A 26047-nucleotide genomic window follows, 5' to 3' on the forward strand; every position below is an offset into this window, starting at 1 on the left:
CCACCCTCTCCATGGCCATGCTTTCCAGATGATCTCTCCATGCCCTATTAAGGGTTATATCTTCAGTCTGCTATCCAGGAGGAAGGTCTCTATGGTGCCAATTCACTTTATTTGGTTTTGTATGTATCTTCCCCTGCCTTCCTGTCCCCCTACCCCCAAACCCTTCCATCCCTCTTATATATCCCTCTATTGCTTGTCAGGTATGCCTACAATTCAAGCTGTTCCAATTTAGGAACCACCAATGAGGAGAACATGCAGCATAAGTCTTTCTGTACTTGTGTGAGTTTGCACAGTATTAGCTCTTCCAAATCCATCCATTTTCCTACAGAGATCGTTGTATCATTTTTCCTGACTGCTAAATAGAATCCCATTGTGTAGATGTACTACATCTTCATTATTCATTCGTCAAACAATGTGCCTCTGAGTTCTGGTTCTTAGCTATTGTGAATTGAGCAACTATAAACATGGCTGAGCAGATACTTCTATAGTGAAAAGTGGGGCCTTTAGGGTAGGTGCCCAGCAGAGGAATGGCTGCATCAGTTGTTAGCTCTATTTTTATCTTTTTCAGGAGACTCCATATTGATTTCCATAATGTTTGTACAAGTTTGCATTCCAACCAGCAGTGAATGAGGGTTCCTTTTTCCCTACATCTTCACCATGTTTATTGTCATTTGATTTTTTGTTTGTTTTTGTTTTTGTTTTTTCAAGGTAGAGTCTTACTGTAGCTCCGGCTGACCTGAAATTCACTCTGTAGTCTCAGGGTGGCCTTGAACTCATGGTGATCCTCCTACCTTTGCCTCCCCAGTGCTGGGATTAAAGGCATGCGCCGCCACTGCCAGCTTTGTTTTGCTTTTTATTTTTTTCTTTTCAAAAAAAATTTTTATTAACAAGTTCTGTGATTATAAAAAATATCCCATGGTAATGCCCTCCTCCCCCCACTTTCCCCTTTGAAACTCCATTCTTCCCATCTCAATCAGTCTCTTTTATTTTGATGTCATGATCTTTTCTTCCTATTTTGATGGTCTTGTGTAGGTAGTGTCAGGCACTGTGAGGTCATGGATATCCAGGCCATTTTGTGTCGGGACATTTTAAGGAGTCCTACCCTTCCTTTGGCTCTTACATTCTTTCCGCCACCTCTTCCGCAATATACCCTGAGCTTTGGAGGGTGTGATAGAGATATTGCAGTACTGAGCAGTCTGGTAACTTCTTTCTAGCACCATGATGCCTTCTGAGCCATCCCAAGGTCACTGCCATCTGAAAAAAGATTCTCTACCCAAAGTGAGAGTAGCATTAATATAAGGGTATGAATATTAAGAGAAGTGTTTACTGGGCACTTTGATAATCATGGTGTATATACATTTAGCCAGATAGCAGACATTACACCCTCTAGGACTCATGACTACCCCTTTTAAGTTTTCCATATCAGGGATGTATTCCCTCCCATGGAGTAGGCCTCCAGTCCAAGTAGAGGGCCATTGGTTTCCACCATGACAGACATGCCACTATTGCACCCATTGGCTCATTTGACCTGGCTGGCCGAATATAAGGCTTGCAGTGTCCACTGTTGAGTATCTTCACTGGTGTTTTCTCTCTCTCCCATTGAACTGCATGCAGAATGGCTTCTTCCAGCTTTCTGTCAGCTGGTCTACATGAAAGAGGTTATCAGCTCAGTTGCAGCAGGATTTCTCAGTGGCCTTGCAGCTCAAGTATGTGGAGTTTTCAGCAATAGGGTCTTATCATCTATTCCTGGTGGGAAACCAAGGGCCTTGATAATGGCCTATAATGTTTTGGGGGCATCAGGGACCTTACTGGCCAACAACTCACTGGAAGGTATCTTACAAGGGTATTTTTGGAAAGGTTTAAAATAAAATAAACTAATTATTAAAAAAAGATTTTATTTATTTGTAAGGGAGAAAGTGTGAGCATGCCAGGGCCTCTTGCCACTGCAACTAATTCCAGAAGCATGTGTCATTTTGTGCATCTAATTGTATGTGAATACTAGGAAATTGAACCCAAGCTTGTCACTGAGCTAATTATTCTCAACCCTTTATCTAGTTCCCTATCGATCAACATTTGTATTGGTGAGAGTTCTTTCTTAGTAGCAATACTACAATAAATGATCTTGTGCATATTTGCATCTTGTGAATATTTCTTAATTTTGTCCAGTATAAATTTCAAGAACTAGAATTGCTGGTCAAAAAGTATGTGCATTTGTAATTTTCAAAAGCCTTGCTAGGTGGCTACTCATACTAGTAAGTGTAAAGGGGTCTTCTCTCTATGCTCAACGCTGCAGTGTCATCATACTCTTTGACCTTTGCTAATCAAGTAGTTGAAAAGTTACATTGCATTGTTTCTTATTAGACTGAGGTTATGCTTTTATTTATTATGTTTTTATTGTTTTGAGGCAGGGGCTCACTCTAGCCCAGCCTGTTCTAGAACTCACTCTGTAGTCCAAGGCTGACCTCAAACTCAGGTGATCCACCTACCCTAGCCTCCTGAGTGCTGGAATCAAAGGCATATTTCATATTACCCAGCTATGTTTAATATTTTTTTGAATATAGTTATGCATGGTCTTTTAACATTTTGTTATTTAGTTTTTTATTTTGCTTAAGATGGGCTTTTTATGAAAAAATATCTTCTATTTAAGAGTTTGAGCCGGGCGTGGTGGTGCACGTCTTTAATCCCAGCACTCAGGAAGCAGAGGTAGAAAGATCACCGTGAGTTCAAGGCCACCCTGAGACTCCATAGTGAATTCCAGGTCAGCCTGGGCTAGAGTGAGACCCTACCTCGAAAAACAAACAAAACAAAACAAAACAAAGAGTTTGAGGGGCTGGAGAGATGGCTTAGCAGTTAAGGCTCTTGCCTGCAAAGTCTAATGGCTTGGGTTTGATTTCCCAGAATCCCTATAAAGTCAGATGCACAAAGTATTACATGCATCTGGGGTTCGTTTGCAGTGGCTAGACACCCTGGCACACTAATTTTGTCTCGCTCTTTCTTTCTCTCTCTCTGTCTTCTGTGCTTGCAAATAAACAAGTAAAATATTTTTTAAGGGCTGGAGAGATGATTTAGTGGTTAAGCACTAGCCTGTGAAGCCTAAGGACCTCAGTTTGAGGCTCAATTCTCCAGGACCCACATAAGCCAGATGCACAAGGGGGCGCATGTGTCTGGAGTTTTTTTGTGGTGGGTGGAGACTCTGGTGTGCCCATATATTTTAAAAATTGAGAAAGGAACCGGGCTTGGTGGTACATGCCTTTAGTCTCAGCACTTAGGAAGCAGAAGTAGGAGGATTGCCATGAGTTCAAGGCCCGTGAGACATATAGTGAATTCGAGGTCAGCCTGGTCTAGAGTGAGACTCTACCTCAAAAAAAAAAAAAAAAAAAATTGAAAAAGTGGGTGCTGGAGAGATGGCTTTATGGTTAAGGCACTTGCCTGCAAAGCCAGGGATCCTGGTTCTACTCTCCAGGATCCACATAAGCCAGATGCACAAGGGTCACAAGCATCTGGAGTTCAGTTACAGTGGTTGAAGGCCCTGGTGTGCCCATTCCCTCTCTCTGCTTCTTTCTTTCTCTCAAATAAATAAATAAATAAAATAAATTTTTAAAAAAATACTGAACAAGGGCTGGAGAGATGGCTTAGCGGTTAAGCGCTTGCCTGTGTAGCCTAAGGACCCCGGTTCGAGGCTCGGTTCCCCAGGTCCCACGTTAGCCAGATGCACAAGGGGGCGCACGTGTCTGGAGTTCGTTTGCAGAGGCTGGAAGCCCTGGAGCGCCCATTCTCTCTCTCTCCCTCTATCTGTCTTTCTCTCTGTGTCTGTTGCTCTCAAATAAATAATTTTTAAAAAATACTGAACAAGGGGCAGGGCATGGTGGCCCATGTCTTTAATCCCAGTACTCAGGAGGCAGAGGTAGGAGGATCGGTATGAGTTCAAGGCCACCCTGAGAATACAGAGTGAATTCCAGGTCAGCCTGGGCTAGAGTGAAACCCTACCTCTAAAAACCAAAAAAGAAAAAAAAAAAAGCGGGGGGGGAGGGCTAGAGAGATAGCTTAGTGTTTAAGGTGCTTGCAGGTTCAGTTCTCCAGTACCTACCTAAAGGCAGATGAATAAGGTGGCTCATGTGTCTGGAGTTCACTTGCAATTGCTAGAGGTCCTGGTGCACTCATACTCACTCTTTCTCTCTCTCTCTGTTTGCCTCTTTCTTTCTCATTCTCTCAAATAAATACACTATTTTCTAAAAAAGAAAAAAGGCCGGGTGTGGTGGCACACGTCTTTAATCCCAGCACTCGGGAGGCAGAGGTAGGAGGATCACTGTGAGTTCCAGGCCACCCTGAGACTACAGAGTGAATTTCAGGTCAGCCTAAGCTAGAGTGAAACACTGCCTTGAAAAGCCAAAAAAAAAAAAAGGAAAGAAAAGAAAAAAAAGGCATTGGTTATGGTGGCGCACACCTTTAATCCCAGCACTCAGGAGGCAGAGGTAGGAGAACTGTTGTGAATTCAAGGCCACCCTGAGACTACATAGTGAATTCCAGGTCAGCTTGGGCTAGAGTGAGACCCTACCTTAAAAAAAATTTTTTTAAGAAGGGAGGGGGCTGGACAGATTGCTTAGTGGGTAAGGTGCTTGCCTGCAAAGCCTAAGGACTCATGTTCAACTCTCCAGAGTCCACCTAAGCCAGGCACAAAAGATGAGGCAAGCTCAAGGTCACATTTGCCCACTAGGTGGTGCAAGTTTTTGGAGTGCAATTGCAGTGACTGAGGCCCACCTGGGCCAATTTTCTCTCTCTCTCAAATAAAATTTTGTTTTTAAAAAAGGGCTGGCAGGGGCTGGAGAGATGGCTTAGCGGTTAAGCACTTGCCTGTGAAGCCTAAGGACCCCGGTTCAAGGCTCGGTTCCCCAGGTCCCACATTAGCCAGATGCACAAGGGGGCGCACGCGTCTGGAGTTCGTTTGCAGAGGCTGGAAGCCCTGGCGCGCCCATTCTCTCTCTCTCCCTCTCTCTGTCTTTCTCTCTGTGTCTATCGCTCTCAAATAAATAAATAAAAATTAAAAAAAAAAAAGGGCTGGCAGGATGGTATAGCAGTTAAGACGCTTTCATGCAAAGCCAAAGGACCTCAGTTCAATTCCCCAGGATCCACGTAAGCCAGATGCACAAGGTGGTGCATGCATCTAGAGTCCGTTTGCAGTGGCTGGAAGCCCTGGAACACCCACTCTCTTTCTCTCTCTCTCATTCTCTCTCTGCCTCTTTCCCTCTCTCAAACAAACAAACAAACAAATAAATAAATAAATAACCTGGCAGGGGAAATACCATGATCACGAAGGTGATTTTCCCAGGGCGAAGCTTATCCATTGCACTCAGAATGTACAAAATAAAATAAAAATAAAAAGTCAGAAATTTAAAAAGGAAAGAAAATGTTTTAGAAGGAAGAAGATATCTAAAAAAAATGGAAAAAGGGCTGGAGAGATGGTTCAGTGGTTAGGGCGCTTGCCTGCAAAGCTTAATGACATGGGTTCAATTCCCCAATACCACCTAAATCCAAATGCACAAAGTGGTACATGCATCTAGAGTTTGTTTGCTGCCTAGAGGCCGTGGTGTGGCCATTCTGTCTGTCTCTTTTGTTTCTCTCTGCTTGCAAATAAATAAAAAGTCTTTAAAGAAAAAATTGGGGGGACTGGGAGATGGCTCAGTGGTTAAGGCACATGTCTGCAAAGCCAAAGGACCCAGGTTCAATTCCCAGGATCCACATAAGCCAGATACAAAAGGTGGCGCATGAATTTGGAGTTTATTTGCAGTGTCTATAGACCCTGGTGTGACCATTCTCTCTTTCTCTTTCTCTCTGTCTCTTCCCCTTATTTCCCCTCTTTCTGTCTCTCAAATAGATAAATAAAAGTAAAAAAAGAAGGTAACAGTTTTTATAATAGTTTAAAAAAAGAGTTTGAGTTTATTCAAAGTGTAGAATTTAACATAGTAAATTTTTGTTTTAGGCAGTAATTCAACATGTATCAAAAATATGTTCAGTTTCTGGAAGAACATAAGAAATTGGTAACATTGATTTATTTGGGGGCACTGGAATTGGTTTCCTCTTTCTCTTTGAGTTGTGTTAGAAGCGTACACTTTTTTTTATTTCTTTTTTCAAATCTTCAATAACTGTAGAACAAAAAGAAGAAAAGCAAACCAAAACCTACAGCAGAAACAAGTAGCAGTGTCCCAGATTCCAATACAGTGGTATCCGTTCAAGAGGAGCAGCCTGCACCCTCCTCAGAGAAAGGTGGTGTTAATGGTTATCATGTTAATGGTGCCATCAATGATGTTGAGTCTGTGGACTCACTGAGTGAAGGCTTGGAGACACTTTCCACAGATGCCAGAGAACTGGAAGATTCTGAATTTGCCACACCAGATACACTGGATAGAACAGGTGAGTTTATTAACAGGTTTTTGAGAGTTGATTCACTTATACAAAACAGGACCTCCAGGTTGAGATGCCAGTCATTAAATTAAGAATGGTTGTTCTAGCTGGGCATGGTGGCACACACCTTTAATCCCAGCACTCAGGAAGCCGAGGTAGGAGGATCACCATGAGTTTGAGTTTGAGGCTACCCTGAGACTACAGAGTGAATTCCAGGTCAGCCTGAGCTAGAGTAAGTAAGACCCTACCTCAAAAACCACAAAAAAGAAAGAATGAAAAAACAATTAATTGTTCTTTCATTTTTTAAAAAAGATTTTTGTTATCTTCTGTGTTCTACAATTACCAAAGCCCTAAAAGCTTACTCTAAAATATGTGTGTTAATATAAGCTCTTCTAATAGTGAATAGCAGAGCAGTGCCTTAGTATTTAGAAATGGAAAAAGTGACTTTAAGATCTTTAAAATATATATAGACTGGTCAGGTGTGGTGGAGCATGCTTTAATCCCAGCACTTGGAAGGCAGAGGTAGGAGGATTGCTGTGAGTTCGAGGCCATCCTGAGACTCCAGAGTGAATTTCCTTGTCAGCCTGGATCAGTGAGACCTTACCTCAAAAAACAAACAAACAGAAAAACAAAAAACATATATATAGAGAGAGACTGATTAAGAAAAATGATGATGTTACTGTGACCTAACACACTTAAGAATTTACAATATTAATAACTATAATCATAACTGTCATTATAGCCAGATAGTTTGTAAGTCTTTAAGTTTTTCTTTTTGAGGTAGGGTCTCACTTTAGCCCAGGCTGACCTGGAATTCACTGTCCTGATTCACCCAGAATTGACACCAAAGAGGTTTGAAGGATAACTCCAAAGTAAGACATCTGTCTAGAAACGAGAAATCTTTGTGGCCATGTGGTGTGCATGTTTTAAATTTCTAGTATAGTTTAAATTTGTTTTTGTTTTTGTTTTTTTGTTTTTCAAGATAGGGTCTCACTCTAGCCTAGGCTGACCTGGAGTTCACTCTGGAGTCTCAGGGTGGCCTTGAACTCATGGCTGCTACATTTGTTTTACAATAAAGACAAGATTATAAATTCACATATCTTGAACATTCTTTATTAACTGTTTTGTTGATTCTACCTTACTATTCCTAGCTTTATAAATGTAACATCAAGTGTTACAATTATATCATACTTTTTAGATATTCTTTTTTTTTAAGATTTTTTTTAAGAGGTAGGATTTTACTTTATGTAGTCTCAGGGTGGCCTCAGACTCCCAAGTGCTGGGATTAAAGGCATGTGCCACCACCAGCCCCCATCCCCCGCTTAGGTTCCTGTTTTCTAAGTCTTTCTCTTTTCTGTTCCATGAGACAACATAAAATTCTTCCCCCAACCGACATTGTAACTTGGAAATTAGAAGCCTTTTTAATAGACACAATTTTACCTAAAATATTTTTACCTTTTTTTTTCTGTACTCTAAAGACTTCTCTGAAGTAATTTACCACTTCATTGTGCTCTAAAACATTGTCCTCTTTCTTGGACAGGATCTGTGCTGGAGAATGGTGTCTCTGACTTTGAGCCCACATCTTCGACTGTGCGCTCTATTCAGAACGTTCATCAATCCAGGAATGCTGTCAAATCTCTGTCAAGATCCACCACAGGACCTCAATTTTCAAGTCTGGCCATGGAGAATGTTCCCCTGTCCTCCACCAGTAAAAAACTAGGTAAATCAGAGGCTCACCTGGGGGAAAAAAATTGTAGCTAAAGTGGGAAAATTATTTCTTTGTGCCATGATGATAATTATTAAGAAATTTTCTGTTTGCTGGGCTATAATTGTCAAACCTTCTTACCTCAGTGTATTACAGTTGGAAATATTAGAGTACTTCAGATACTGTAGTCTCAGTATAATGACTGGATCCCCTTTTGTTGTGAATTATACCCAAACTCTACTGTCATGATGATCTAGCTAACATTATCCAATTTCCTTTGTTTACTGCAACTTTTTTTTTTTTTTTTTTGCTGTGTTTTTGTTTGTTTTGTTTTGTGGTTTTTCCCAGTAAGATTTCCTGTAGTCCAGGCTGATCTGGAATTCACTGTGTAGTCTTGGCTGGCCTTGAACTCACAATAATTCTCCTGCCTCTGCCTCCCAAATGCTAGGATTAAAGGTGTGTGCCACCATACCTGGCCTTATTTTCTTTGTTTTATCTCTTGGTTGACTCCATACTTAGCTCTATGCTTTTTAAAAACTGTACCAATTCCAAGGCAGCCTGGGCAACAGTAGTGGATCCTGTTTCAGTAGACACACATGATACTTAGCATCCACTAGTAGCACCTTTTTTTTTTTTTTTTTTTTTTTTTTGGTGTTTTGAGGTAGGGTTTCACTCTAGCCCAGGATGACCTAGGATTCCCTATGAAGTCTCAGGGTGGCCTCGAACTCACAGCGATCCTCCTACCCAAGTGTTGGGATTAAAGAAGTGTTGGGATTAAAGGCATGCGCCACCAAGCCTGGCTTAGTAGAAGCTTTTTTTTCTTTTATATTTATTTATTTATTTATTTATTTATTTATTTGAGAGAAAGGCAGATAGCAAATACATACACCAGAGCCTCTAGTCACTGTAAATGAACTGCAGATGCTTTTGTCACCCTGTGCATTTGGCTTACGTGGGTACTGAGGAAATCAAACCTGGGTCCTTTGGCTTTACAGGCGAGTGCCTTAACCACTATCTCTCCAGCCATTTTTTTCTTTTAAAACTATAATCATTTAAATAAAGAAGAGCCAGTGAGTTTCATATATCAAAGCATAGTGTTACCTATTACCTATTCAATTACCTATTGAATTATATATTCCACTTGAGCCACATTTTAATTAGTGAAGCTCTTCTTTTTCATCTTGGCAGTAGCCCTCAGCTTACTGAAGAACATCAAGTTTGAGAACTCTAGCCAAGCAAAGTTAAAGGGAGGCATATAGGCAAGAGCTTAAAATCACTCAAGTAGGTTCAAAAAGAAGGCAAATCTGAATAGAGAATTTAAAGTTAAAGTGGGTGCAATCACACAAGCCTTAGTTCTAGCTGTTTAGAAGACTAAGGCAAGAGGATCACTTGAGCCCAGGAATTTAGGACTAGCCTGGAAAGAGCACAAAAACTCCTCTAAAAATTGATTAGTGGCCTAGAGAGATGGCTTAGCAGTTAAGGCACTTGCCTGCAAAGCCAAAGGACCCAGATTCAGTTTCCCAGTACCCACATAAAGCCAGATGCACAAGGTGGCACATGCATCTGGGATTTGTTTGCAGTGGCTAGAGGTCCTGGCATGCCTATCATCTCCCTCCCTCTCTCATAAATAAATAATAAATTCATAAATATTATATATAAATATATTATAAATTTATACTTTGAAAATGTGTCCTGAACATTATAGCACATACCTCTAATCCCAGCACTCTGAATGGCTAAGAAGAATTACAAGTTTGAGACCAACCAAAGAATGAAATACTGTCTTAAAAAAAATAAAGGAAGCCAGGTGTGTTGGCGCATACCTTTAATTCCAGCACTTGGGAGGCACAGGTAGGAGAATTGCCATGAGTTCAAGGCCACCCTGAGACTACATAGTTAATTCCAGGTCAGCCTGGGCCAGAGCGAAACTTTAAAAAAAATGTTTTATTTATTTATTTGAAAGAGAAAGAGGCAGGTAGATATATATAGAGAGAGTGGGCACAACAGGGCCTCCAGTCACTGAAAACAAAATTCAAACCCATGTACCATGTTGTACCTGGGTCCTAAGGTTTTACACGCAAGTGTCTTACCCTTTGAGCCATCTCTCCAGCCCCTGAATGAAACTTTTTTTTTTTTTTTTTTTTGAGGTAATGTCTCACTCTAACCCAGGCTGACCTGGAATTCACTGTGTAGTCTCAGGGTGGTCTGGAATGTAGTGATCCTCCTACCTCTGCCTCCAGAGCACAAGGATTAAAGGCATTCACTACCACGCCCAGCAAACTTTTTTTTTTTTTTTTTTTTTTTAAGTAAAAGTAATGACCCTGCAGGCCTGGGGACTTCTGCTCTGGGGCTTTTGATAGCTGCTGCTACAGAAACTGCAAAGAGCTGGTCAGGCTTTTCCAGTCTTCCATGGGGACCAGCTTTTAACAGTTCAGGACACACCCATATTCACAGAGCTAGCAATACCACTGGAGATGAGAATTCCAGCTTTTTGGATAATGTTTTTTGGATAGCAGCTCCCAAAAATAGATGAAGCATTGATGTTAACTGATGTAGGAGAAGAAACTCTCAGAAGCTTATTAAAGTTAGGAACAATATAGACATTGGCCCCCAGTGTGGTCACCTGAAGCAGAATCGTATCCTCCAAGGCTGTTGCTATGAGTAAGTGCGGAAGGAGACCAAAGAAGTCAGAAAATAAATATGGATGCAAGAAAGGGGCTCCTTTTAAAAGCTCTTCCCTTAGAGACTGGTGCTGTACATGGAAGAGATACCCTCTAAACAAGATGGGAAAAGGCAGTCCTGATTCACCCAGAATTGACACCAAAGAGGTTGGAAATATAACTCCATAATAAGACATCTGTCTAGGAACCACAAATCTTTGTAGCCATGTGATATGCGTGTTTTAAATCTCCAGTATAGTTTGAATTTTTTTGCGGGGAGTTGAGGGTTCGAGGTAGAGTTCGAGGTAGGGTCTTGCTCTAGCCTAGGCTGACCTGGAATTCACTGCAGTCTCAGAGTGGCCTCAAACTCACGGTGATTCTCCTACCTCTATCCCCCAAGAGCTGGGATTAAAGGCGTGCACCACCACACCTGGCTGAAATGTATTTTATAATCAACTAGTTTTAATTGAGGTACTTGGAAGAATGTGTCATGAATAAACAAAATGTTTATGGCAGAAAGAAAGAGAGAGGAAGGAAGGGGGGGAAAGGAAAGGAAAAAGAAAGAAAAAGTTTAGCCAGGCATGGTGGTGTATGCCTCTGATCCCAGCTCTTGTGAGGCAGAGGTAGAAGGATTGCTTTATTTTCTTTTTTTTTTTTTTTTTAATTTTTATTAACATTTTCCATGATTATAAAATATATCCTATGGTAATTCCCTCCTTCCCCACCCCCACACTTTCCCATTTGAAATTCCATTCTCCATCATATTACCTCCCCATTACAATCATTGTAATTACATATATACAATATCAACCTATTAAGTATCCTCCTCCCTTCCTTTCTCTACTCTTTATGTCTCCTTTTTACCTTACTGGCCTCTGCTACTAAGTATTTTCATTCTCACGCAGAAGCCCAGTCATCTGTAGCTAGGATCCACATATGAGAGAGAACATGTGGCGCTTGGCTTTCTGGGTCTGGGTTACCTCACTTAGTATAATACTTTCCAGGTCCATCCATTTTTCTGGGATTGCTTTATTTTTGAGGCCAGCCTAAGACTAGTAAATTCCAGGTCAGCCTAGGCTAGAGCAAGATGCTACCTTGAAAAACAAAGAAAAATTTCTCAATGCAGAATTGTTTCCTCAGTTCAGGGAGAGAGCTAGGCTAAATTTACGAATTTTTTTTCCTTTCTGTTTACAATTTAAAAACTGTTGAATCAGTAAATTGTAGCAAACCATATGCCTTACTTTATTTGTATATTTTCAGAGAAAAAACATTGTTTCATATATTTTGTCTTTGTTTAAGATAAGAGGATAGAGCCGAGCCTGGTGGCACACACCTTTAATCCCAGCAGTCGGTAGGCAGATGTAGGAGGATCACCATGAGTTTGAGGCCACCCTGAGAATACAGAGTGAATTTTAGGTCAGCCTGGACTAGAGTGAAACCCTACCTTAAAAAACAAAAGAAAAAAAAAAAGATAAGAGGATAGGGCTAGAGAGATGGCTTAGCAGTTAAGGTGTTTACCTACAAAGCCTAAGGACCCAGGCTCAATTCCCCAGTACCCACGTAAGCCAGATGCACAAGGTGACACATGCATCTGGAGTTCATTTGCAGTGGCTAGAGGCATGCTCATTCTCTCTTTCTATGTGCCTCTCTCTCTCGCTCGCTTGTTCTCAAATAAATAAATAAAAAGATAAGACGATAAATCTAATTCTTATTAGCTATCTTAACTAGGATACTTGTGTTTTCAAAAATCAGTACAAAGGGTCTAGGGAAATGGTTCAGCAGTTAAAAGTTAAAAAGATGTTTGCTTGCAAAGTCTGCTGGCCCAGGTTCAATTCCCCAGTACCACATAAGGCAAGAGACCCTGATGCACTCATACACACATACACAATTTTATTTTATTTTTTATTGACAGCTTCCATAATTGTAAAAAATAACCCATGGTAATTTCCTCCCTCCCCTCACTTCCCCCTTTGAAACTCTACTCTTCATCATATCCCCTCCCCCTCTCAATCAGTCTCTCTTTTATTTTGATGTCATGATCTTTTCTTCCTTTTATGATGGTCTTATGTAGGTAGTGTCATGCACTGTGAGGTCATGGATATCCAGGCCATTTTGTGTTTGGAGGGCCACGTTGTAAGGAGTCCTACCCTCCCTTTGTCTCTTACATTCTTTTTTGCCACCTCTTTTGCAATGGACCCTAAGCCATGGAAGGTGTGATTGAAATATTTGTTATTGCTAAGCACTCCTCTTGTCACTTCTTCTCAGCACCATGGTGCCTCCTGAGTCATCCCAAGGTCACTGCCATCTGAAAAGAGAAAGTTCTCTAATGAAAAAATGAGAGTAGTATTAATATATGGATATGAACATTAAGAGAAGTGCTTATTGAGCAGTTTGGTGAGCATAGTATATACATTTATCCAGACAGCAGCAGATGTTATACTCCTAGGGCTCATGACTACCCCTGTTGTAGTTGTACGTTTTTAGTATCAGGGAGGTATTCCCTCCCATGGAGTGGGTGGGTGTCCAGTCAAATTAGAGGGCAGTTGGTTTCTCCCATAACACACCTGCCACTATTGCACCTGTTGGCTCATTTGGCTTGGCTGGCCAACTATAAGGCTTGCAGTGTAGGCTGACCTGGGATTCACTGTGGAGTCTCAGGGTGGCCTTGAACTCATGGTGTTCCTCCTACCTCTGCCTCCTGAGTGCTGGGATTAAAGGCGTGTGCTACCACGCCCGGCTTCACTGTTGAATATCTTCACTGGTGATTTCTCTCTCTCCCATTGAATTGCATGCAATGTGGCTTTTTCCAGTTTCTGTCAGCTGGTCTACATGGAAGAGGTTTTCAGCTCAGCTCCAGCAGGATTTCTCAGTGACCTTGTAGCCCAAGTATGTGGAGTCTTCAGCAGTAGGGTCTTACCATCTATTTCTGTTGGGAAATCAAGGGCCTCGGCAATGGCCTATGATGTTTTGGGGGCATCAGGGACCTCCATGGCCAACAACTCACTGGAAGGTATACTATCCCTGGCACTGAAAATTCTGAAAATTTTCTAGTAACAGTCTATGGTTCCTTTGTGTTTCATTGTCCACAAAAGTAGGTTTCCATATGACTTGTTTATCTCTTCTTAGATTTTGATTAGCCCTCTCTCCACCTTTCCTTTACTCTATCTCTTCCTCTGGCCTCATTTAGGCCTTTCACTCCCATTAATCTGTTCTTATACTTACATATATACAATACTATCCTATGAAGTCCCCCCTCCCTCCCTCCCTCCCTTTCTATTCCCTTTATATCTACTTTCTAGCTTACTGGCTATATTATAGAGCCATAGTAACAAAAACAGCATGGTGCTGGCACAAAAGCAGACATGTAAATCAATGGAACAGAATAGAGGACCCAGATGTAAGTCCAGGTAGCTGAAGCCACCTGATCTTTGACAAAAATGCCAAAAATACTCATTGGAGAAAAGACAGCCTTTTCAGCAAATGATGCTGGGAAAACTGGATATATATCTGCAGAAGGATGAAAATAGATTCTTCTCTCTCTCCATGCACAATAATTAAGTCCATATGGATCAAAGACCTTAATATCAGGCCTAAAATTCTGAAACTGCTGGAGGAAAAAGTAGGGGAAACCCTTCATCATATTAGTCTTGGCAAATACTTTCTGAATCTAACCCCAGTTGCTCAGACAATAAAAGTACAGATTAACTGCTGGGACCTCATGAAATCACAATTTTTTAAAAACAATCATGAAAAATTGGGTACTTTTGGTTGGAAAGAGTGGTCACTTAGAAACATTCTAAGTCCATGTAACATTTGTCTTAGGTGTTCAGATCCAACTTTTAAATTACATATTCCTTTTTAAAATAATATTTCTTTTTTCCTCCTAAGGTTCCAATATTGAAAAATCTGTAAAAGACCTGCAGCGCTGCACAGTGTCCCTTGCACGGTATCGAGTTGTAGTTAAAGAAGAAATGGATGCTTCCATTAAGAAAATGAAACAAGCATTTGCCGAATTGCAGAGCTGGTAACTGAAGTTGCATTTGATATATCAGTAGTCCCTAAACAATCACTTATAAAGATGGTCAGCCATTCACTACTTTTGTCAGCTTGCTTTCTTTCTTCTTCTTTTTTTTTTTTTTTAATTTTTTTTTTGTTTATTTATTTATTTGAGAGTGACAAACAGAGAGGGAAAGAGGCAGAGAGAGAGAGAGAGAGAATGGGTGCACTAGGGCTTCCAGCCACTGCAAACGAACTCCAGACATGCGCACCCTCTATGCATCTGGCTAACATGGGTCCTGGAGAACCGATCCTCGAACCAGGGTCCTTAGGCTTCACAGGCAAGCGCTTAACTGCTAAGCTATCTCTCCAGCCCTTTTTTTTTTACTTTTTGTTTGTTTATTTGTTTCTTTGAGAGAGAGAGAATGGGCATGCCAGGGCCTCCAGCCACTGCAGACGAACTGTAGATGCATGTGCCACCTTGTACATCTGGCTGACATGGGTCCTGGGGAATCGAGCCTTGAACTGGGGTTCATAGGCTTCATAGCCAAGCGCTTAACTGCTAAGCCATCTCTTCAGCCCCTTGTTAACTTTCTTCTAAGTATATAGTATAGAAAAACTTAAAAGTCCTAGAGTATATTTAACTTTCTGTTTTATTTGTTTTGATCAAAGTACAAGTAATTCAGAGAATCACACCTTCCAAGGCTTAGGGTCTATTGTGGAAGAGGTGGCAGAAAGAATGTAAGAGCCAAAGGAAGGGTAGAACTCCTTACAACGTGCTCCCCACAGACACAAAATGGCCTGGATATCCATGACCTCACAGTGCCTGACACTACCTACACAAGACCATCATAATAGGAAGAAAAGATCATGATATCATGACTGAGATGGGGAGAATGGAGGTTCAAAGGGGAAACTGGGGGAAGGGAGGGTATTACCATGGGATTTTTTTTTTTACCCCCCACCCTCTATGGGATTTTTTTTATAATCATAGTTGTTAATAAAAAAATTTTCTCAAGAGAAAAAAAAATTTAATTAAAAAAAATTCCTTTACTTTAAAAAAAGTAATTCAGAGAACTCAAACTACTTTAGAAATAGGCCTGATACTAGTAGGTTTAGAAAGACAATTACAGAGCAGATGGTGACTCTTGAGGGCCTGCCAGACAGATAGTGTAACAAGTGACATGCTGTTTGAAGAAAATTATGTAACAGAAAGCTGGGTGTATTGCTCACCCTGTAATGCTAGCACTAATAAGGCTGTGGCAGGAGGAGTAGAAAGCCAGTTTAGGCTACAAGTAAGACCTGTCTCAAAAAAAATTTTAAAGTGCTGGATGGGGTATGGTGGCACATGCTTTTAATCCCAGCATTTGGGAGACAGAGGTAGGAGGGTTACCTTGAGTTCAAGGCCACCCTGAGACTACAGAGTGAATTCCAGGTCAGCCTGGGCTAGAGTGAGACCCTACCTCGAAAAAAAAATAATTTTTTTTTAAAGCCAGGCATGAAATGCCTTTAGTCCCAGCATTTGGGAGGTTTAGGTAGGAGGATTACTGAGAATTCAGGTAGCCTGGCCTACAGAGAGTTCTAGGTCAGCCTGAGCTAGAATAAGACTCTACTTCTGAAAAAAAGGGTTGGGGCGGGTACTAGGGAGATGGCTTAGTGGGTAAAGTGCTTACTGCACAATATGAGGACCTAAGTTTAGGTCCCCAGTACCTGCATCAAATGCTGGCCATGGTGGCTCATGCCTGAAATCCCAGCCCTGGAAAGGCAGAGATGAAATCCCTGGGGCTTGTTGGCTAGCTTATTTCACTAAGTCAGTAAACTCCAGACAAATGAGAGACCCTACCTTGAAAAAAAAAAAACCAACTGAACAAAGCACCTAACATCACCACACACACAAATGCACTCCTGCATCTGTATATCAGCAAACACAAATGCACTCACTCAATGTCTTACCTCTTCATCCTTCTTTATCTCACACTAGTGGTCACTTCTGTGTCCTGTTACCATTGATTTTTCTAGACAGGGTCTTTAGCCTGGCCAGCCTCAAACTATGTGGCCAATGATGATGCTGAACTTTTGATCCTCCTACCTCCACTTCCTGAGTGCTAGGGTTGCAATTAACAGGTATGTCCCTGGTTTATGAGGGTCATACCTTAGCTCCATTGATTTGCTTTTAAGTTTTTGTTTTTCAGATTGTATTCTATTCTCATTAAGATCGAAATTTTTTTTTAATTTGAGAGAGAGGCCCTGGTACACCCATTCTCTCTCTCTGCCTCTTTCTCTCTCAAATAAGTAAATAAAATATTTAAAAAAAAAGATTGGCTGGGTGTGGTGACACACATCTATAATCCTAGCACCCGGGAAGCTAGAGTAGAAGGATCTAAATGAGTTCGAGGCCACCCTGAGATTACATTGTGAGCTCCAGGTCAGCCTGGGCTACAGTAAGACTTTACCTTGAAAAACCAAACAAACAAAAAGATTATATTACATATGACAGGACACCATAGAAATAATATGATGACTTGTTTCACTTGAATGCCAAATGAAAGCTGACATAATTCCTGAAAGGAGGTAAAGTGAGAATTTTCAACATCTAGAATTTAAATTCTGTTCTTACTAATGTTGTAATAATAATAATCTCTAAATCCAACATTTGTTTTATTTACTTATTTAATATTTTTGTTTTTGTTTTTCGAGGTAAGGTCAGTCTAGCCCAGGCTGATCTGGAATTCACTCTGTACGTTCAGGGTGGCCTTGAATTCATGGAAATCCTATTAGCTCTGCCTCCCTGGTGCTGGGATTAAAGGCATGTGCCACCGCACCCAGCTGTAGTTTTTTTTCCAAGGTAGGGTTTCACTCTAGCCCAGACTGACCTAGAATTCACATGTAGTCTTAGGGTGACCTCGAACTCACAGTGATCCTCCTACCTCTGCCTCCCAAGCGCTAGGATTAAAGGTGTGCACCACCACGCCCGGCCCAAAATTACATTTTTTGATAATTAGTAACATAATATTTGTTTGTTTTACATTGTAAGGATGTTATTTGACTTAAGGCCATTCATGAAATTTAACGTAGCTGTAATATCTAAACAATGGAAAATAGTTATACAGTGGGTTTATAAAAACCAAAACCCAACAGAATGCACAGCTTCCTTTTTTTTTTTTAATCTATTAGAGAGAGAATTGGTGTGCCAGGGCCTCTAGCCACTGCAAATGAACCTTAGATGCACGTGCCACCTTGTGCATCTGGCTTACGTGGGTCCTAGGGAGTAGAACCATAGAACCTTAGGCTTCATAGACAAGCACCTTAACCACTAAGCCATCTCTTCAGCTCACTAATAACATTTAAGAAATACTTCAGTAAATATGGTTAGTTATATCATTTGGTTTATTTATCATGGTTTCTTTCCTACAAAGTAGGTATTTTTAGCTGAGTGTGGTGGCACATGCCTTTAATCCCAGCACTTATGAGTCAGAGGTAGGAAGATCCCCGTGAGCTCGAGGCCACCACTCTGAGACTACATAGTGAATTCCAGGTCAGCCTGAGCTAGAGTGAGACCCTATCTCGGGGAGGAGGGGGGAAGCAGAGAAATTTTAGTCTTCAGTTAGTTAGTTTGCCTGTTAGGACATCATAAATTGTAGGCCCAATATTTGTGGTTTTTTAAATATTTATTTAGAGAGAGATGAAGAGGCAGATAGAGAAAGAATGGGCACATCAGGGCTTCCAGCCACTGCAGACAAACTCACGCATTTGCCACCTTATGTATCTGGCTTTACACGGCTCCTGGGGAGTTGAACCTGGGTCCTTTGGCTTTGCAGGCAAGTGCCTTAACCACTAAGCCATCTCTCCAGCTCATAGCTCAGTATTTGAATCTGTATATTCTGACTCAGTAACTCATGGACTTTATCTCATATCTTCTTTTTTTTTAAATATCCTGTATATTATTTATGTAAGAGAGAACACACTGGGCATGGTGGCACATGCCTTTTATCTCAGTACTTAGGAGGCAGAGGTAGAAGGAACACCAGGAGTTCAAGGCCACCCTGAGACTACATAGTGATTTCCAGGTTAGTCTGGGCCATAATGAAACCCTACCTCAAAAAAGAGAGAGAGAGAGAGACATATGAGAGAGAATGGGTATGCCAAGTACACATGTACCACCTTGTGCATCCGACTTCATATTGGTTCTGGGGAATCTAACCGGGGTCCTTTGGCTTTACAGGCAAGTGCCTTAACTGCTAAGCCATCCCTCTGGCCCACCTCATTCCTCTTGATGGCCCCCTTCCTGTATCTTAAAGCTTTAGAAGGCTAGACACATTTGGTACTGTCACATAAGTTTTTAACAATTTACTTCTCAGCCAAAAGGCTGTATAACAGAAACCAGTGTAGAGTAGGGATTGGAAAATTGCTCTTTGTTTTTTTTTAAATTTTTTATTTATTTATTTGAGAGCGACAGACAAAGAGAGAAAGACAGATAGAGGGAGAGAGAGAGAGAATGGGCGCGCCAGGGCTTCCAGCCACTGCAAACGAACTCCAGACGCGTGCGCCCCCTTGTGCATCTGGCTAACGTGGGACCTGGGGAACCAAGCCTCGAACTGGGGTCCTTAGGCTTCACAGGCAAGCGCTTAACCACTAAGCCATCTCTCCAGCCCTTGTTTTGTTTTTTGAGGTAAGGTCTAACTCTAGATCAGATTGAGCTGGAATTTAATCTGTAGTCCCAGGCTGGCCTTGTTCTCACAGTGATCCTCCTATCTCAGCCTCCCAAGTGCTGGGATTAAAGACATGCACCATCACACCTGGCTCATTTTAGGGTGTTTTGTTTTGTTTTGTTTTTGAGAGAGAGAATGGGCACACCAGGATCTTCAGCCACTGCAAAGGAACTCCAGATGCATGAGCCCCCTTGTGCATCTGGCTTATGTGGGTCCTAGAGAATCGAACTGGGATCCTCTTGACTATTTTTAATATTTATTTGCAGGGAGAGAGAGAGAGAGAGGGAGAGAGAAAGAAAGAAAGAAAGAAAGAAAGAGAGAGAGAGAGAGAGAGAGAGAAAGTAAATATGGGCATTCTAGGACCCCCTGCCACTGCAAACAAACTCCATATGCATGCACCATTTTATGCATCTGGTTTTATGTGGGTACTAGGAAATCAAACCCAGGCCATGAGACTTTTTGTAAACCATCACTTTTAACCACTGAAGCATTTCTCCAGCCCTAGTTTAATTCTTTTTAAATGCCTTGAACTGGAGAAATGGCTTAGTGGTTAAGGTACTTGCCTGAAAGCCTAAGGATCAAGTTTCAGTTCCCCAGATCTCACATAAAGCCAGATGCATGAGGTAGTGTACTGTCTGAAGTTTTTTTGCAATGGCTAGAGGCCCTGGCACACCCAGTCTCTATGTGCAACTTTCTGTCTTTCAAATAAATAATTATTAAATGCCTTTTCTATTATCCTTCACCTGACTTTTTTTATTTTAACTCTTTCTACCTTCTCTGTATTTATTTTGTGGTAAACACATTTTCCCAAGTTTGTAGTTTTGTTTTAAGACTTAAAGAGCTCTTGGGCTGGAGAGATGGCTTAGAGGTTAAGCACTTGCCTGTGAAGCCTAAGGACCCTGGTTTGAGGCTCAACTCCCCAGGACTCACGTTAGCCAGCGACACAAGGGGGCGCATGCGTCTGGAGTTCATTTGCACTGGCTGGAGGCCCTGGTGCACCCATTCTCTCTCTCTCTCTCTCTACCTGCCTCTTTCTCTCTCTGTCTGTTGCTCTCAAATAAATAAATAAACAATTAAAAAATTATTTTAAAAAAAGATTTAAAGAGCTCTTATTAGATTAAGAGGAGGAAAGAGAGCCAGGAGTGGTGGTATACGCCTTCAATCCCAGCACTTGGGAGGCAGTAGTAGGAGGATCTCTAGGAATTCAAGACCAGCCTGAGATTACATAGTTAATTCCAGGTCAATCTGGGCTAGAGTAAGACCCTAACCTGACAAAACAAAAACAAAAACAAAAACAAAAACAAAAACAAAAACAAAAACAAAAACAAAAAACAAGGGAGAAGGTACAGAGAGCTCCTGCTATATGGAAGACAGGTGGGATAGATAGCTCATGTGGGAGTAGGGACTGGTCTCCCCCATCTCAGCCCAGTCAGGTTTAAATGAGGGCTTTTGCCAGAGCAGGGACATGGAGGTTCAGGAGAGATGAACAGCCAAAAGAGGGTTTGTTTTGATTTTTTTTAATTTTTTTATTTGTTTTTAATTTTTTTAAATTTTTGTTAGCATTTTCCATGATTATAAAAAAATCCCATGGTAATTCCCTCCCTCACCCCTCCCCACACTTTCCCCTTTGAAATTCCATTCTCCATCATATTACCTCCCCATCTCAATCATTGTACTTACATATATACAATATCAACCTATTCAGTACCTTCCTCCCTTCCTTTCTCTTCCCTTTATGTCTCCTTTTTAACTTACTGGCCTCTGCTACTAAGTATTTTCATTCTCACACAGAAGCCCAATCATCTGCAGTTAGGATCCACATATGAGGGAGAACATGTGGCGCTTGGCTTTCTGGGCCTGGGATACCTCACTTAGTATAATCCTTTCCAGGTCCATCCATTTTTCTGCAAATTTCATAACTTCATTTTTCTTTACTGCTGAGTAGAACTCCATTGTATAAATGCGCCATATTTTCATTATCCACTCATCAGTTGAGGGACATCTAGGCTGGTTCCATTTCCCAGCTATTGTAAATTGACCAGCAATAAACATGGTTGAGCATGTACTTCTAAGGAAATAAGATGATTCCTTTGGATATATGCCTAGGAGTGCTATCGCTGGGTCATATGGTAGATCAATCTTTAGCTGTTTTAGGAACCTCCATACTGATTTCCACAATGGCTGGACCAGATTGCATTCCCACCAGCAGTGTGTAGAAGGGTTCCTCTTTTTCCACATCCCCACCAACATTTATGATCATTTGTTTTCATGATGGTGGCCAATCTGACAGGAGTGAGATGGAATCTCAATGTAGTTTTAATCTGCATTTCCCTGATGACTAGTGACGTAGAACATTTTTTTAGATGCTTATATGCCATTCATATTTCTTCCTTTGAGAATGCTCTATTTAGCTCCATAGCCCATTTTTTGATTGGTTTGTTTGATTCCTTATTATTTAACTTTTTGAGTTCTTTGTATATCCTAGATATTAATCCTCTATCAGATATATAGCTGGCAAAGATTTTTTTCCCATTCTGTAGGTTGCCTCTTTGCTTTTTTCACTGTGTCCTTTGCAGAGCAAAATCTTTGTAATTTCATGAGGTCCCAGTGATTAATCTGTGGTTTTAATGCCTGAGCAATTGGGGTTGTATTCAGAAAGTCTTTGCCAATACCAATATGTTGAAGGGTTTTCCCTACTTTTTCCTCTAGCAGTTTCAGAGTTTCAGGTCTGATGTTAAGGTCTTTTATCCATTTGGACTTAATTCTTGTGCATGGCGAGAGAGAAGAATCTATTTTCATCCTTCTGCAGATATATATCCAGTTTTCCCAACACCATTTGCTGAAGAGGCTGTCTTTTCTCCAATGAGTATTTTTGGCATTTTTATCGAATATCAGGTGGCTATAGCTACTTGAGCTTACATCTGGGTCCTCTATTCTGTTCCACTGATCTACATGTCTGTTTTTGTGCCAGTACCACGCTGGTTTTGTTACTATGGCTCTGTAGTATAGGTTAAAATCAGGTATGGTGATACCACCAGCCTTATTTTTGTTGCTCAGTATTATTTTAGATATTCGAGGTTTTTTGTGATTCCAAATGAATTTTTGGATTGTTTTTTTCTATTTCCATGAAGAATGCTTTTGGAATTTTGATAGGGATTGCATTAAATGTGTAGATTGCTTTTGGTAAGATTGCCATTTTCACAATATTGATTCTTCCAATCCAGGAACAGGGGATGTTTCTCCATATTCTAGGGTCTTCTGCAATTTCTTGCTTGAGTGTTTTAAAGTTCTCATGGTAGAGATTCTTTACTTCCTTGGTTAGGTTTATTCCAAGGTATTTTATTTTATTTATTTATATTTTTTGATGCAATTGAGAATGGGAGTGATTCTCTTATTTCATCCTCTGTGTGTTTGTTGTTAGCATATATGAAGGCTACTGATTTCTGTGTATTTATTTTGTATCCTGCTACATGGCGGTAGGTTTTTATCAGCTCTAACTTGTTTTGTTTTGTTTTGTTTTTTCAAGGTAGGGTCTCACTCTAGCCCAGGCTGACCTGGAATTCACTATGTAGTTTCAGGGTGACCACAAACTCATGGCGATCCTCCTACCCCTGCCTCCCAAGTGCTGGGACTAAAGGTGTACACCACCACTCCTGGCCTTGATTGATTTTTTTTTTTTTCTTATTGCAGTGATACATTTTGGAATTTTTCTGCATTTAGCTTAGAAGATGTTTCTAACCAGGAAACTGGACTTTTCTTTTAAATGTACTTGATCAAATGGGCAAATTGGGCTCATAAAATGGATTCATTGCCAACTTTTATTATTTTTTTGTTTTTGTTTTTTGAGGTAAGGTCTCACTCTAGCTCAGACTGACCTGGACCTATGTAGCCTCAGAGTGGCCTCGAACTTGAGGTGATCCTCCTACCTCTGCTTCCCTGAGTGCTGGGATTAAAGGTGGGTGCCACCACACCTGTTTTTTTTTTTTTTTTTAAACATACATATATTTTCCTTTAGGGCTGGAAAGATAGCTTAGCGGTTAAATGCTTGCCTATGAAGCCTAAAGACCCTGGTTCAAGGCCTGATTCCCCATGACCCACATTAGCCAGATGCACAAGAGGGCACAAGCATCTGGAGTTCGTTTGCAGTGGCTGGAGGCCCTGGCACGCCCATTCTCTCTCTCTATCTATCTATCTGCCTCTTTCTCTCTCTGTCTGTCATAAATAAATAAACAAGAATTTAGTTAAAAATTTATTTTACTTATTTGACAGAGAAAAAGAGGGAAAGAGAGAGAGTGGGTACGCCAGAGCCTCCAGCCACTGCAAAGGAACTCCAGACACATGTGCCATCTTGTGCATCTAGCTTATGTGGGTCCTGGGAAACTGAACCTGGGTCCTTTGGCTTTGCAGGCAAGTCCCTTAACTGCTAAGCCATCCCTCCAGCCTCTGGCTATGTAGCTGCGGATGACCTTGAACCTTGTACTTTTTTGGGGGGTTTGGGCTTTGGTTTTTCAAGGTAGGGTCTCGCTCTAGCCTAGACTAGAATTCTCTATGTAGTCTCAGAGTAGCCTCAAACTCACTGTGCTCCTCCTACCTCAGCCTCCTGAGTGCTAGACTTAAAGGCTTGCACCACCATGCCCAGCAAATCTTATATTTTTAAATTAATTTTCCAACTGTATTTGTTTAGTTTCAAATCTGATGTCTTGTTTTGTTTTTCAAGGTACAGTCTTACTCTAGCCCAAGCTGGCCTGAAATTCACTATTTAGTCCCAGGCTGGCCTCGAACTCATGGCAATCCTACATGCTGAGATTAAAGGTGTGCACCACCAAGCTCAGTACAAGTCTGTTTATTACCATTATGTATAATGATTGTCAGCCTAGCACTTCTCTACAAAGAATTTTGCTCCTTGAGTAAATGATCCAGCCTTATATATTTGCATATGTCTCATCCTATAATCTATTTATGTACTACTTTGTGCTAATATAACGACATATTGAGCTACATTGAATTGATGTATTAATATGTCACATGACTGCTTTTTGTATGTATGTTTATATATGCTGTGTATGTATATTTGTATGTATTTGCAAGTTCATATACATGTGTGTATATGCATATGGAGTCCAGAGATTGATATCAAGTGTCTTCAGTCATTGTTCACTGTATTTACACATGTATTTATTTATTTATTTTGGTTTTTTGAGGTAGGGTCTGTCTCTAGCCCAGACTGACCTGGAATTCACTATGTAGTCTCAAGTGGCCTCGAACTCATGGCAATCCTCACACCTCTGCCTCCCAAGTGCTGGGATTAAAGGCGTGCACCACCACGTCTGGCTAATCCACCTTATTACTTTTTTATTTTTTATTTTTTGCTGTATTTTTATTTATTTATTTGAGAGTGACAGACAGAGAAAGAGAGGCAGAAGAGAGAGAAAGAAAAAATGGGCATGCCAGGGCCCCTAGCCACTGCAAACGAACTCCAGACAAGTACACGTCCTTGTGCCTCTGGCTAATGTGTGGGTCCTGGAGAATCAAGCCTCGAACCGGGGTCCTTAGGCTTCACAAGCAAGCACTTAACTGCTAAGCCATCTCTCCAACCCCTAATCTACCTTATTTTTGAGACATGGTTGCATACTGTACCTAGAGCTCACCAATTCAGCTAGATTAGCTAGCTAGCAAGCCGTACAAATTCTCTACCTCCTATATGTTGGGGTTAAACACATACATACCATCTTTAGCATTAAAAACACTTTTGGGGAGGGTCGCTGGAGAGATGGCTTAGCAGTTAAGGTGTTTGCTTGCAAAGCCAAAGGATCCCAGTTCAATTCTCCAGGACCCATGTAAGCCAGAGGCACAAGGTACACATGCATCTGGAGTTTGTTTGCAGTGGCTGGGGGCCCTGGCGAGCTCATTCTCTCTCTCTCTCTCTCTCTCTCTTTCCCTCAAATAAATTATATACATACATACATACATACATACATACACATATACATATATATATATTTTTTTTTCTTTTTTTTTAATTTGAAAGCGATAGGCACTATGGTCATTACAGAGCCTCTTGTTGCTGCAAACGAACTCCAGACATTTGTGCCACTTTGTGTGTTTGGCTTTGCAAGCAAGCCATCTTCCCAGTTCCCACACTTAGCATTTTACATGGACTTTGGGCATTCACACTCAGATTCTTATATTTGTACAGCAAGAACTTTACCCACTGAGCCATCTTCCCAGCCTGTAAACTGTTATGTTCCATGTTTGTATAGGCTTAAAATTTTTTATTCTTTTCTACTGCTGCTAGTAAAGTTGTCACATTATATTACTTGCATTCAGAAATTTTATTATATTAGGGTTATGCACTACTTCCTTATGAATTGAAATAAGGGTGGGCTTATATTATTCAATGTGTTATGGCCTCTTCTGTAAGAATAGTTAAAGGCTTGATGTATATGCAACTTTTATATTTACACTGGAAAAAATTGTCATAGCTTATTTAGTTTCTTTTCTGCGAAAAACCTACTAGAGGTTGGTGATTTAGCCTAGTGGTAAAACACTTGCTTTGCATGCACAAGACCATGGGTTTG

General features: G+C 40.9%; 1 protein-coding gene across 4 annotated transcripts in view; it reads left to right on the forward strand.

Moving 5' to 3' along the window:
- Spats2 (spermatogenesis associated serine rich 2) overlaps window positions 1–26047 on the forward strand; it is a 124370-nt gene that overhangs the window by 76492 nt on the left and 21831 nt on the right. For all 4 annotated transcript variants that reach the window (XM_045153241.1, XM_045153245.1, XM_045153243.1 and 1 more), the window contains 3 exons: window positions 6147–6408; window positions 7940–8119; window positions 14653–14788. In XM_045153241.1, the coding sequence (XP_045009176.1) occupies window positions 6147–6408; window positions 7940–8119; window positions 14653–14788 (578 nt within the window). The remainder of the gene's footprint in view (window positions 1–6146; window positions 6409–7939; window positions 8120–14652; window positions 14789–26047) is intronic.

Source organism: Jaculus jaculus, chromosome 6, assembly GCF_020740685.1.
Source record: "Jaculus jaculus isolate mJacJac1 chromosome 6, mJacJac1.mat.Y.cur, whole genome shotgun sequence".
NCBI lineage: Eukaryota > Metazoa > Chordata > Mammalia > Rodentia > Dipodidae > Jaculus > Jaculus jaculus.